At 33.9% G+C, this 15,620-nt stretch overlaps 1 protein-coding gene across 1 annotated transcript in view; it reads right to left on the reverse strand.

Moving 5' to 3' along the window:
• Positions 1 to 962: 962 nt before the first annotated feature.
• Positions 963 to 15,620, reverse strand: part of SAMD3 (sterile alpha motif domain containing 3) — a 61,838-nt gene continuing 47,180 nt past the window's right edge. Inside the window, exons 7-10 of the mRNA XM_051997725.1 lie at positions 8,648 to 8,848; positions 4,048 to 4,219; positions 3,666 to 3,748; positions 963 to 2,611 (exon numbers count right to left, since the gene is read on the reverse strand). Coding sequence (XP_051853685.1) covers positions 2,330 to 2,611; positions 3,666 to 3,748; positions 4,048 to 4,219; positions 8,648 to 8,848 — 738 coding nt within the window. The 3' untranslated portion in view covers positions 963 to 2,329. The remainder of the gene's footprint in view (positions 2,612 to 3,665; positions 3,749 to 4,047; positions 4,220 to 8,647; positions 8,849 to 15,620) is intronic.

Consider the following 15,620-nt stretch of genomic DNA (forward strand, 5'->3'; position numbering starts at 1 on the left):
GTCACTCCTTTCTAATGAATGAGTCCTGAATAGCTATCATTTCTCCAAACTTTCATACAGCTTCTTTTCAACCTAAGAATTTTTTAAATTAGTAGATAAAATCTAATCCAAAGTTTCATAAATCTAGAATAAGACTGTGAACTTGTTTTTAATATTTTGATAATTATTTCAAAATAATTGGTTTCCTTTGTAATCTTATGTATTTTATTTTACACATTTAAAAGCATTATTTTAAGAAAGGGCCCATGGGCTTCACTAGACTACCAAAAGGGATCTATGATCCAAAAAGTGACATTTATGACATACTTTCAAATGTCTATAACAAGTTTAAAATCAATTTTGCATCTTTTTGTTATTTGCAAACTAGTGATTAATAATGCCATTTTTCTAATAAAGAGGAAAATCATATATGGCTTTCCTTGGTGAAATTCCATCTTTGAAAACAGTGAAAACATATTAGTTCTGGTATATTATCCTATCATCCACTATCCCAAAAGTATAATCTTAGAATATCTAAAAAGCAGTAGGCAAAATGAATGTGAGAGGAAAAGGAAATGAACCATGCTTCCAAATGCCTTAGGACTATGAACAACAGCAGTTTGTTGGTACAGGAATAGCAAATGAGTTCGATGGGGGAAGGTAGAATAAGGTTGGGGTAGGCCTAGGAAAGAATCTGAAATTGGTGGCCAAAGTAAAAGTGAGATTGGAAGAGAAATGAGAAAGTGATTATATAGGGAACATACTGCTAACATATGTCCAGATAAAAGAATGGGTTGAAATCAGACAGAGCAGAATTAAGAACAGATTTCAATATCAACAGTCTAATAGAATGATGGAATGCTGAGTCAGGAAACAGGCAAATAAACAGGAGCTATCAATTCCATAAGAATTAAAAAATAACACAGTCTTCTAGGAAGTGGTTTAGAATCCAAGTATAAATCATTTAAGTAACACACAGGAGACCTAGTTCAATATACATTTATTAAACATCTCATATATGCAAAGCAATGAGATACTAAGATGAAACAACATAATGTCTGCTATCAGGGAGCTTACAGTCTAGTAAAGGAAGATATGATGTATAATGTAGACATAAAATTTATATGATTAATTTTGCATATAGCAACAGCTCAGCCCAGGATCTTTTATGTATTTATTGTTAAAACAGGAATCAGATTCCAATTAAACAAGTTCACTTGGCCACTTAGGTAGAGTGAAGGAATGGAAAAAAAGCAAATCTTGATACAAAATATATTTAAGGTAGAAATGGCTTCAGTGAGATGACTGGACCAGTCAGAGAAGAGAGAGCTGGCTTTGGAACTACAAAGTCTGATCTCTTACACGTAATTAGTTTTGTGAATCTGAACATTTAACTTCTCAGGGCTCTAGGCAAGCCTCTAAGACTTTAAGTTACATAGTTGGTGCTGATTCTTGATAAAGACCTTGAGAGCTCCTAATGTAAGTGAAATCACAGATCCAGTCCCTACTCCTGTTGATGGTCGTGTGATGAGGGTACTAACTTTTAAGTAGTCAATAATCCTCATGATAACACAAGGACTTCGAGAAAGACCATTGCACAACCCTCTGTAGTGAACCCAAAGGAAGGTACGGACAAGCAAGAATGGTACAACATGAGCAGGCATATGGGATGACAGGTGGACGATGGCAGCCCATCTTTGGATAGAATACCCACCTCACTGAGATCACAATGCCATTGGATTATAATTCTTTTATAATTCTAACAGCAACAGGCTTGGTTAAAATTCACCCTAAATATAATAAATATTTCTTTGAGAATAGGGAAATGAGTCCCAGACAAATTAAGTGCTATCCAAGATCACACAGATAGCAAGTTAAAAAAAGAAAAACAGGATTCAAACCCAGGTCCTCCATTTCTAAATCCAGCTCCCTTTCCTCTGTCCTGCTGATGTGTGTTTGTCATGTAATACAGTAGTAATAAAGATAAGACAATCTAAATAATTCAGTAATACACTCTGAAAGAAAAGTCTAAACAAAGATGTGTGGATTCTCTGTAGAAAAACACAAATAAGAAAATACATAAAATGAGAAGACATTTTCAGATGGCTTGTAATCTGGACCCATCTCAGTGAGAACTCAGAGCCATTAAAGTATGCAATGCCATAAAAATTACTTTAATCATTTAAATTTTAAGAAAAAAATGAATGAGGCACAAAACTCAAATATTATGAACACTTTCTAATATAAATATACATAATTAACAATACTCTAGTACTTGCCCTCCACACAACAAATGGATCTCTTTTAAAAATAGTTTCACAGGCATTCCTTAGACAGTATTTGGGTGTTATTAAATGAGTGGATGTTGATGTTCATTATTTCCCATTTCTCTAATAGAAGGAAAATTTGGACTGCTTATATCAAATATCAGTGTGTCTAAAAAGTTCAGGGTGTGATACAATCTCCTGGGGTATTGCACACCAAACACATGAAACGCAGCTATGAGAGCTGCCAGGGCCATAGTGCAGTCATCCATTTGGATCAGTTTTTCTTTTTCAACATAGAGAGAAAATTCACAAGCACTGATATTGAAAGGGTTTTTAACTTTTAAGATTGGTGTTGGTACTTGTACCTGGAATTAAAAAAAAAATTAAGTGATTATTATATATCAATTTGTAAGCATAGTAAACCAAATTGCAATCTGAACTGGATTTTTTATTAAGAAACAAGTTCAGAATTATTATATTGGGCAAAAATAAATCCCCAGTTTAATAATTGGGCAAAAATAAATCTCCTGGGATGAAAAGTAGTTTTAATTACTTGTCTCATTTTAAAGCAATGATTCTCAAGCTTTTTAACTTCCAGAATCCTTAAATTAATTTAAAAGAAATTATTGAGCTCCAAAGGGTTTTTACTTTATATAGATTATATTCTACCTACTTATTATATACATCTGTCTTAGAAATTAAAAGTAGTAAAATTTTAAAATATTTATTATTTAAACAACTCACACTTCCATATATAAAAACAAATATTTTTATGAAAAAAATTTTCTAAAAACAAAAAATTAGTGGAAAGAGTGTTATTACTTTACATGTTGTTTTCCAAATGTCTTTAACGTCTGGCTTAAAAAACAGCTGGATTCTCTTATTTACATCTGCATTAAATTTGCTACAATATGTTGTTTTAGTTGAAGTATATGAAGAAAATCCTCATGCAGATGGAAAAGGAAGAAGTACCTTAATAGGTAAATAATGTCTTGAGGGATCATACTTTATGCCAGGAAAGATAGTTTTGTGTAGCGGATAGGACATTGCATTTCAAGTTAAAGCAGGGTTCAAATTTCCCCCCATATACTAGCTGTATAACCATAGACAGCTCACTTAATCTTCCTGTTCCTCATCTATAAAATAAGAGGGATGAATTCCATGGCCTCTAAGGTCCCTTCCAACTCTTAATTGAAGAGCTTTTGACTCTATTATAACAATGACCTAAGCAAGGCTTCAGCTGAGAATCTTATTTAAGACCCTCTTATTCTGAAAGTTCAATTTCTATCTAAGAAACTGATTTTGAAAATGGAATGAAATGAAAATTTTTTTCTCTAAAATGACAATAGTCAGTAAACATTACCCTCAAAATATAGCAATATTTTAGCATAACTGATATTTGTTGACACATTTGCTTACCTCCTCATTCACAACAATAAATAGGGTGGGATCATCACCAAAAACATCTGGTAGAAGTAAACAGGTGGCTGTCATCTTCATATCTGTCAAAAGCAAACATGTTTGTAAGCCAGATGAAAACAAAAATAGACATTCTGCATTCAAACTTCTGGAGTATTGTTTTCCTTAAGTCCTCCTACTCCTTTTTCTTCCTTTTTTGTTTTTTTCGGGTTTTTTTTTTTTTGGCAAAGAGCCAACAGTTATTTAGGTAAAGTTTCATCTACCCAGTTCTTTGAAATGAATTAGAAACATGGGTGTCTCTATTTAACCTGATTGATTTAATTGTATCTGACTAGTATTGCATGCTCTGCTACTAATATTCTTTCAGGCTATTTTTACTAACATTTCAGGATGTCTTCATCTGTAAACTGCTTCATTCTCTCATGTAACATAGCAGTCACTGGATTTTCCACCCCTGAAAAAGAGGTCAGTATGTTTTCTGAATACATCTCCAAAATCTGTTGTATTTTCTTATAAATGTCGGTTCTGGTGAGTAGCTGGAATTCTCTGAACAGCTGACAAAAAGGGAAGAAAAGGTAATATTAATAATAAGGAAAGCCAGTCTAATATACAAAATTGAGAAGTAAGCTGATTTTTAGAATTTTATTTATGTTTAGCTTCTCATTTGAAATCTTAGTCATTTTAAACCTCTACTTAAAGTTTTTTTCAACTACTTCATAACTTGCAGAATTTTTCAAAAGCTTTATGGGAAACTTTGCATCTATTCTCCCAGCCCCTGTATCAGGAATCCGTTGAGGCTAGGAGTTATTGCAATCTCGGAAATATTGAATCCACTTTTGCCACCTGGAAACTAGCTCAATTCCAATTAAATGAAATGAATGAATATTAAGATTTCCTGGAGAGGAACATGGACAGAATTATTCACTTATTTAGTCTAAGAGATGAGTTCTTGAATAACATTGTTCCTGATCCTTCGATTCCCAGTTAAAAGGCCTGAATTTCCTGGGTTAATTCAATCCTGGAATCAAACTTTCTAGTCAGATAAGAGGGATTTCATGGAATATACAATCCTCATACTGCAAATAAACATGAGTTCAAAAGCTCTGGATACTAGTTTTCAAGATAAGAGACACATCAGAAGAAGATTAACCAGAGTTCTCAGTGTTTTGAGAAGCATGACAAGAAATTAAAAGCGATGAGAGGAACAAGGGATTTGGACTTTGTAGTCCATTAAATAGTGAATTATATGGATAATGTAGGTTAATAGGAATAAATAGGGTATACCTGTCTAATACTCTGCTCCTGAGTATGTTCATCTTCAAGAAAAGTTTAAACCAACAAGGTAGTATCATAATGTTGGATTTGAGAGTGTGTGTGTGTGTGTGTGTGTGTGTGTGTGTATGTGTGTGTGTGTGTTTGTGAATATATGTTTAGGTATATATGCATAGGTACACATGTGCGTGTGTATATGTACATACACACACACGTGTGGGTGAGTGACTTAAAAAAGATTTACTGGAATGGTGTTGACCACTTATCAAGTCCAAGTTCAGTTACCTTCCAGGGCAAATCCAAAGCATGATTTTCTGAATATGGTGGGCTTTAGAACCTTATGAAAGAAAAAAAACCAGTCCTATTTGACAGGAAGGAGAATTGAAATTATTTAAAAAAAAAAAAAGACTACAGTCAGTAAGCAAGCATTTATTAAACATTTTGTGCCAAGAGATGACACACAAAAAAGCAAAAACAACAGCTTCATTATTTATGGACTCTCATAAGTCCTTTGTGTGTGTGTGTGTGTGTGTGTATATATATATATATATATATATATATATATATACACTTTCTTTGAGGAAGATAAAAAGGCTGTCTTGTATCTTATGTCTGCATTTGATACTTTGAAAACTTGTACAGGATGGAGATTTCTTTGATCCACATACATGGAAAATAAGATATTCAGCGGCTTTTCCAGAGTAAACTCTAGGTAAGGGTTTAGCAGGCCAAGAAGATAGGGATCTTTTAATTTAGTTCCCATTATCTGACCCAATCTTTGTGAGTCCAGAATTCGGTAAACACACATATAGGCCTGCCCATCACAATAAATAGTAATCCTGCACATGTAACTTCTATTCATCTCTAAGTAGATACATCCTCACCTTCAAGGTCAAACTATTAGGTGACTTACTGACAACTAGGTGGGTCAGTGGATAGAGTACTGAACCTGAAGTCAGGTCAAGTTCAAATGTTGTTTCAGGTACTAATTGTGTAATATAGGCCAAATCATTTAGCTTCTGCTTGCTTTAGTTTCTTCAATTATAAAATAGGAACAATAATGACTCCTATCTCTCAGGCTTGTTATGAGCTTCAAATGTGATAAAATATATAAAGCACTTAGCACAATGTCTGATATACAGTTGATAGTTAATAAATGCTTCTTCCCTTATTTCCCCTCCCTATTGTAGGTCCCAGCTATAGTGGACTCAGAAGTTATTTGTAAACTTTTGTGACTTCAGTTTTAATCCAGAGAGAATAAGTACTTCCCATCCCATGCTGTTTAAGTTATAGTCAAAACATTAGATTCCTGAGTTAGTCAGGATTAATGATCTAGGGAACTTGCCCCAGAGACTCTCATTGTATTCAATCTGAATATAATACACGCCTCCTTATTCTCAGTGATGCTGGACAAACAGATGACTGGTTTTATCCAACCTAGGCATTTGGGATGTGATGGATTTACCTAACCCTACTGAATCTGTTACCTAGAAAAGATTTATATTGCATCCAGTCATCGCCTAGAACCAAACTCAGAGCTAGAAGAAAGCAATAACTGGAAACCAGAAAACAAATATGAAACAATAAAAATGAAATATCTGCCAGAATTTCTACAATAGCTTATTTTCTTCATTCAAGGACAGTGGTACCATCATATTTGAACTTTAAAATTTCAGGCTTCAATATGCCAAATGAGGAAGTAGAAAGATTCTTTAAAAAGAGCATCTAGATCAGAGGAAATCCATATGGTAAAAGAAGATGGGGTAGGGAAGGCAATTGAGAAGCTACTTCTGAAGATAATTAAGAGACAAGGAGATACTTGAAGACAGAGAAAACATCATGGATAAAATTTCTACTGAAAAAAGTGACTAGAAAGACAACTAAATTACTGGAGTACTTCCTTATCACAATAAAAGCTTTGAAGGAATGTACACATATCATTGATGAAAACATAAGAAGGGAAGGCAGCAGATCACATCTTCAGTCACATAACTACCTGAGGAGTGTACTATATAAGATTATTAGTTTGATAATTTTTAAAAAAGCAAATTGACTCAGAAGAAAACACAACTTTTAAGGCTCTTCTCCATTAAGATGTTTCCCTTACATGTGGCAAATTCATACAAGATTACTTTAGAGGTGCAAAAGAGAAAACTATATAGAGACTTTTTCAAGATCTCTCTTCTCATACAAGATTGCTAGACTTTGTTGTTTTTCTCTACATTTCTGTTTTTTGTCAATCATAAAGTTTATATTAAAATAAGACAAAAGATAATATGCTTCTGCCTCTTAAGATTTTTTTATATTTAACATTTTATCTTCCTTCAATTACATGTAAAAACAATTTAGACCTTTTTTCCAAATTTTGAATTCTAATTTCTCTCCCTTCTTTTCTACCTTCTCCCCATTGAGAAGGCAAGCAATTTCATATAGGTTATACATGTGAATTCATATAAAATATATTTCTATATAAGTCATATCTTAAGATAGTTTCGGAAATCTACCCACCAGAAATTTGGGAGGTTTCACCTATTGCTACTTAATTGAATTTTGTCAACCAAATTCATTACTATATTATCATCACAACACTAATTATTTCTTTTAATATCTCTTACTATTAAAATCACACCAAGAAGGTGAAAATAACATTTAAAGAATATATCAGCAAGTTTATCGGGAAGAATATTTTATATGTTTAGAATTTTAAATTTATATTCATCCTTAATAGAGGTCTATAACAGAAATTTGTGGTATTCCTTACCCTGGAATACTCTGAGACAACTAATTAAAAAAACCATTTTGGGGTAGTATAAAATCAAATCATAATTGAGGATAATGAGGCATTGGAGGAAAAACTAGAACATCATTAATCTGAAAAAGATCCAGGGGGCTGACTGCATTGCAAGATCAATGGGGCAATCAAAAGAGTTCATTCAATTTTGGGCTTCAACTAACCAAACTATAGTGTCCAGAATGATTGAAGTTTCATTTTCTCTTAGACCATGTTTTAGTTCATTTCTGAACACCACAATTTAGAAGGGAATATTGAGCCAGGTGGAACATATCCAAAGGAACCTAATCAGGATGAAGAGGAGATTCAAATCCTCATATGAGAAGAGGTTGGAGAGAAACATATTTGAAGGGTTGTCAAATAGAAGTAAGTAGGCTTATTCTATTTGGTTTAAGGGGCAAATTAAGAATGAAAGTAATTTATAGGAATATTTTGGCAGCTATTAGAGCTGTCTAGGGGCACAGGAAATTCCTTATCACTAAAGGTCTTCAAGTGGAAGCTTAATGACTTTTTTTTTTTTTTTTTTGGAGATATTGTGGAAAGGATTCATGATTTAGGTAAAAAGTAGTGTAGATGGCATTTAAAATATCTTCTACCTCTTGAGTTTCTAAGATAAAGTGTCTATTGGCTTCCCTCATTACAGGCTGGGATCAGTCATGAAATTGAGGTCGCAGTAGAATGGGGACTGCAGGCCACAGCTTTCATGTCATAGTTTTAGGTGATCAACAGTGGGCTTTATAAGCTCTATCCTATTGCAGATCTTGCTCTGAAATAGTTCAAAAGCATGACTTGTTTTGTAAATCTGACATCATACAGCTGCTTTTGTACAATAATCCAGTGGCAACTGAAAGGAACTAGGAATGGAGGAGAGACAGCATAACTGAGGATATGACAAAGTATTATGAGTGAGAAAATCTACCTGATAAGGACACTTCAAGAAAGGAAACATTTTGAGAATTTCTTTCAAAGGTGTCTTATTGTTAATCATCTTTCTTCGTATTTCCAAAGTCTGACTCATCCTGTTATCAATTTCTCCCCAGTTCTTTTGGGCTTTGACATATTCTTGATGGAACCAATTAATATGTTCATCTACTTCAGAATCTAAATAAATGTCTTCTTCCTGCAAAACATTTACAAATCATTTGAGTTTTCAAAGGCAATTTGAGACTTTAAAAAATAGATTTACAATCTGTTCCTGCATATACTTAATGCAATAATTAGTTAAGTATTACTATTAGCAGTTTTACTTTGGCTTTTAAGGTAGGTGCTAATAAACAGAATCAATTAGACTGCAAATAATTTGGCTAATTAGGCCCCATGACTGTGCTAACCTGTACTGTATAAGCACAAAGAGTAATTGAGTCTCCCAAATGACTTCACTAGCATTAAAACAAGATATTTTCAAAGCCCATCATTTCCCCCTTTTTCATTTAACTATTAGGATAAAATGAGAAGACAAAAGAAACAGAAGCAAGAAGAGAGAAGACAAAGAAACATTTAATAATGGGTTTTCCTTTTCAAAACAATTCCCAAGAATAGCTGGTTCAACTTTATATTATCTATATTCTACATTTATAATATCATAATACATAAGAATTAGTGTTCAAAATGATGAATTTAAGGCATGATGAATAATGCTAGACTTGGAATCCGTTAAGACCTGGATTAGAATTCTGCCCCAGTTTAACCTCCTGAGCCTCAAGTTTCCTCATCCGGAAAATGGGGATAATGATATTTATATGGCATATCACACAACTATTATCAAAAACAAATGTAAAAATTCCATATGTTATTTTTATTTCACTCTTTTCATTTTTTCATTGGAGTTTACATAGAAACATTCCTAAAATAAGTCATTATCCTGCTCTTACACCTTTGTATTCTGTCTCTGGACTACTGTATAGATATATAAAATACCTGATTTTGTATAATTGAAAAAAGCCTTAGAATGTAAGCTCATCCTTTGCAGGCTGACTGCAAGCATACTTCTTACTACATCTCCAGAAGTAGACAGGGCAAGAAGGATACTGTGTAACTTTCCATACGATTATGATCTCCTCAGCAAGCTCTGTACTTTAGAAACTTTCCAAATAGCTAGGAGATAGTAAGTATTTGGAATGGCAGCATCTATTAAAAATTATGTTCTTAAGTCTTTATGAGCCAAAGATATATTCAGTCTACCATGGGCAACAGTTTGTTTTTTGAGAGTGGTCTGATTCTAATGCCATTTATTGGTTTAGTTGCCCAAGAGTTTTTGTCCTTCATTCCATGAAAGATGGTGATGTTATCATCTCAGCCACCATATCATGTCTGAGATTCGGTATTTGATAAAGGCTAAACTTTTATAACTTGTAATGTTATGTCTTGCATAGTCTTTAATATTTTCTTGCATAAACTAAAATAATCAGTATATCATGGCATCTTAAGAATAATTCTTCCATAGCTTCTGTTGGCAGTGACCTGAATTGCCTTCAACACATACCACCCATTTCCCAAAACAAAACTTTATGATTTAGCAATTTGTTCAGCAATTCTCTGTTGCTATATTGTTGGCTGACATGTGATATGTGAGTAAAATGTGTATGTCACCCATATAGTTTCCTTTTGATTTTAGTCATTCCATAGGCTCAATTTTTCCATCTAGAGGTAAGCCACTTGTGGTTACATTGGACAAATTAATTTACATTGTTATTACTTTTACCATTTTGAGATGTAACTCAAAAAGAGATTCAATTTTGTTCAATGTACATTGGGAGAGAATAGGAAAGGCCAAAATAATAGCATTCTAGTTAGCAAGCCGTTAAATTGAAAAATTAACTGGAAATTCCCTATTCCCTAATGATTTGTATAAAATGAAGGTTTCATATACCAAGTTCTGGATTAACATTGAGAAGAAAAGAAGTCAATTTTTTAATAAAGTCCTTAGCAGGGACTTCCAGTTATGTACAGAAGAGGAAGTTTAAATTTAAATATTATGGAAAGTTCCTATTGTAAGAATTTTAAACATACATACACATGTACACACACACACACACACACATACACACACACATATATGCATCCACACACATACAGAGAGAGAGAAAAGTTGATTGATCTGTCCTATTATCTGTGAAATTCATTCACTTATTGACATATTAACTCGTTCAACAAAGATTTATTGTGCACAGAGTGAACTATCCTAAACACCAGGGATACAAATATAATGGGAACTTAAAGTCTTTTGATGCCCAAACTTTTGTTCCTCACCCTCTAATGTATCTAGTATTTTTTTATTTTTATGGCATGTTTTAGCTTCAGGATAATGGCCAATTTCTGATCACTTGAACGGATGATGGGAATCAGGTAAATGATAAGAAGTGCGATGTTTTCTTCCACCCTGAAGAGACTCAATGGGAGGCACTGATCATGTAGCAGAGAACTTTAGGGAAGAGATAAATGAAATTTAGGTGCTCCAGCTCAGTCATAGCCTAGCTAAGACTAGGCAGTAAGGCCTTTATTAGAATATTATCATATCTTCCTACTCCCTTTTCTCACAGCAAGGCAATCTTCTTATATCCCCCTACAATGAACCTACTCGGTTCATTATCCTATTCACCTTCACTCTTTCCCAAATCTTTTCATCCCTTCTCCATCCTTCCATGGAGCCTTTCTTATTATTTGAGCTGAGAACCTTGCTTGATACGTCACCAAAAAATTGAGGCCATTTGGCAAGAGCTCCCTTTTCCCTCCGCCTCCTTATTTCATATTATTCATATGTCTTCCTCAATGTCAAATTCTTCATCTGTCTCACACTAAACTTCTTTTCAAACTGGGAGACTGGGAATATTTACAAACATTTCTCAAAGTGAATTCTTCTATATGGACTCGTGATCTCCTATGATCCCATGTACTCTAATAGAGAGCTCCTTCTATCATCCCCACTCTAAATGATTTTAGAGTGTCTCTCCCTGTATTGGCTGCTTCCCTAAAATATATAAATATGTCCACATATTCATTATTCTTAAAGAAAAAAAACTTAATTTGATTTAAACACATCTGCTAGCTATTCATTCCATTTCTTTCTTTTTGTAAAAGTTCTTAAAGAGTGCATCTTCCTTTCCTTTCACTCTTCTAAACCTCCTGCTGCCTTCCTTGAGATCCTATCATTCAACTGACTGCTTTTTCCCATGTTACTAATGATCTCTTAATTTCAAATCTAATGGCCTTTTCTCAGAACTCATTCCTCTTTATGTTTCTACAACTTTTGACACTTAAAAAAAATTCCCTCTGTATAAATCTTTCCTTTATTGACACTGTTCTTTCCTGGTTCTCTTCTACATATATGATTGCTTCTTGCCAGTCTCCTTTGTTGAATGTTCCTCTAGGTCAAGCCCATTTTTTTGTGGGTACCCCCCTCAAGCTCTGTTGTCCTGAGCCCTTTACAGCCACTATAATATCTTGCTCAATAATGTGTCCTGTGGAGATGGGAGAGTGGAAGTGCAAATAGAAGCAACAAGACACCAGGATAAAAACTACATAGACCAATCAAGCATGAGAAATGTTGATAGACACCACATCATTGGGACTCTCTCAGACCACCAATTCCAAGGCAATAAATCTATAATTTCCTTTCTCCCCAAAGCTCCTTGTTTATCTTTCTTTGTAAGTCTATTTGTTATTCTTTGTTTTAAATGCTTATTTCATCTTCATAAATATTGTTAATAATAGGCATTTCTTAGTCTGGGCACACTTATCAACAATTCAGTTGGAAAGAGGCAATTGAGGGAAAGTTTAACACTGAGGTGTTTTGCCAAAGTACTGTGTCTGGCTGGGGGCCCAGAGCTTATTTATTTATTTATTTTTGAAAAATTGTTTTGTTACAGTTTTCTGGAGATGTGAATAGGAATGGCTGAATAACCTTGATTATCATCCACCACACAACCACTACTCTACAAAGTAGAGTTTTTTTAAACTAATGATGTCAGGATGTCTCTACAAAGATAAAAATAAAAATTCCTGGCATCATTAGTTTAAAAATTAAAACACTGTAAATGTATAACAAAGATAAAAACAATGGGCTATCTGAATTAAGAAAAGAGAAAGATCACTTTTGACTCTGAAGTATAAGGGAAGATATATGGAAGAATTAGTATTAAAACTGTGCCTTAAAGGCCTATAGGATTTCAGTAGGTAGATAGAAAGGAAGAATACTCCCTTAGAAAACTTTAAGAGTAAAGACAAAGATGTCAAGTCAAGAAGCATTTATCAAATGCCTACTGTGTGTTAAGTACTGTACTAAGTACTAGTAATACAAAGAAAGGTGAAAACAAACCCTACAATCAAAAAGTTTGCAATCTAATTGGGGAAACAGCATGCAAAGAACTATTTAAAACAATTTACAAACTGGATAAATTGTAGATAATCTCAGAGGAAAGACAGTTGCATGAGGGGGATCAAGGAGGACTTCTTGCATAAAGTATTTTAGCTGATTCATGAAAGAATTCAGCAAAGCCAAAGGAGTTAGAAGAGGGAGAGATTTTCAGTCAGGGGAAACAATTGGTGGCACCCATATTGTGAGAGTGCAGAGAATGGAGCATATACAAAAGATTGTGGGAAATTAGAAATGACAGCACTAGGCAATAGATTGGATATGAGAACTGAGAACGAGTGAAGAATCAAGGATGATATCAAGGTTTTGAGTTGGGTAACTGGGAGTACCACAATAATAAGGAGATTAGGAAAAGGGGAGGAATTGGGGAGAAAGATAATGACTTCAGTTTTACACATGTTGAGTTTAAGATATAGTCAGTTGGATATTTCTAATAAAAAAAATTATAAGATGAAATCAGTAGAGAAATTAAAGCTGGATAAATAGATCTAAAAATTATTGGCATAGAGATGATGGAAACCTTGAGAGCTAATGATATCATTAAAAAACAGTTCAGCAGGAATAATGGCCTTGGAGAAAGCATACTGGAGAAACCCATAATTAGTGGGCAAAATCTGGAAAAAAAAAAAAAGGCGTATCAAAAGAGACTAAGAAGAAGCTGTCATACATATAGAAAGAAAGCTAGAGAGAGTGGTGTCTAGATGGTGAGAACCTAGGGAGAAGAGAGTATTATGGAGAATTTGGTGATTTGCAGTGTCACAGTTTGCAAAGAGGGATGGGGATTGAGAAAAGGCCATTAGAATTGGGAAATTTAGAGATTATTAGTAACTTTGGAGACAATAGAAGCCAGATTAGGGAGTTGAGAAAAGAATGAAAGGAAAGTAAGGGGAATGTTGATGGTCTTCTCAAGGAGTTTAATCATTAAAAGGAGGAGAGGTATGAGTAATTTCATATTCCACTTGTTTCTCATTTTCTGACTTTTTTCTTGATTTATAGATCACTTGTGCTTTAAATAACTTCAGGTAGAATGTACTACATTAATGATTGCAAGGTTACTTCATTTTTGTCTTTGTGTCTCTAGCTCTTAAAGTATTATTTGATAGCATAGGAACATCATAAATGTTAAATAATTTTTTAAATGAATTATCACTAAAAGAGTTTATTACATGCACAATATGAGTGAGGCAGGGATAGACTGAATTGATTGTGATTTTAAGTGCAGAGAGAAGAATCTAAATTTTAAAAAAATTCTTATTAGAATTTAACAAAGAAAAGCAGAACTGTACTTCCAAATTATGTTTTCTACCAATACAATATATCTTCTCTCTAAATAATAGCCTCAGTTGTTTTAGAATATAGTAATCTTGGGACAGCTAGGTAGTGCAGTGGATAGAGCACCAGCCCTGAAGTCAGGAGGACCTGAGTTCAAATCTGACATCAGACACTTAACACTTCCTAGTTGTGTGATCTTAGGCAAGTCACTTAACCCCATTTGCCTCAGCAAAAAAAAAAAAAAAAAAAGAAGATGAATATAGTAATCTTCCTCTTAAGGAAATCTCAATTGATCAGATGGACAGAATAAAGATTGTATAATGCAGATTTATTTTATAGTTTGTATAACAAAAAGGTAGAAGTATAGTGCTGGAGAAACTGAGGCAAGATAGAGATTAGAGAATTTTAATATTTTATTATTAGAGAGCTTAATTGATTGACTGGACAGGACTCTCACCTCAAAGTATCCAGTAGTGAATGAGGGAATCCCAGGTTTTTTTTAATAGGACTCTAGTAAGAAGAGAAAAAAAAAAAAAGGCAGGAAGCAAAGAGCGGGAAATTTCAGGACCATAAATTTGGTTCTCGCAAGATGGGGGAAAACTATAAATTCCTACTAGGGCGAGAGTCAAGATGTTTGAACAAACAGAAGCAAAGGTGTCAATTAGGTATCCAAGATAGTCTTATCTTTTAGAATGTTTAGAGAGGGTAGTGCAGCCCTAATGGACAGTAAAAAAAGGGGGGTTGCATACCAGCACTCAGGACAATGGAGATATAATTCAAGGAAACTAATGCAGGGAAACTGAGGTAGAACAGTTCAAGGAGACTGTGGCATAACAGAAGCAAGCATCTCTCAGCTGAATGTGAACAGCTAAATAAGGAAAAGTTAAGAATTCTTCTCTGACTTGCTACAGGTGGGAGAGAAGCTGTTAATGAGGGATTTATCAAGAGATGGATAAATAAAGACTGAAATGAGGAGGAAAAATCTTATTTTCAGATTGAGAGAACTAAAGGATAATAGATCTGGAACTGAAATGGAATCTTCAAAGTCAACTTGTCCAATCTCCTCATTTTATATGTGAGGAAACTAAGGCCCAAGAGAGGTGAAGGGATTTGTTCCAAAGCTAGTAAGTAGTTGGGCCAGAATTCAAACCAATTCTTACAAATATAAATTCAGTGTGGGAGATGAGAACAGCCTGAATTTTAACTGTACAGAAACAACAATATATTCCTGATGCTAAACCTTAACATA

Source organism: Antechinus flavipes, chromosome 4 (assembly GCF_016432865.1).
Source record: "Antechinus flavipes isolate AdamAnt ecotype Samford, QLD, Australia chromosome 4, AdamAnt_v2, whole genome shotgun sequence".
In the NCBI taxonomy this organism is placed as follows: Eukaryota; Metazoa; Chordata; class Mammalia; order Dasyuromorphia; family Dasyuridae; genus Antechinus; species Antechinus flavipes.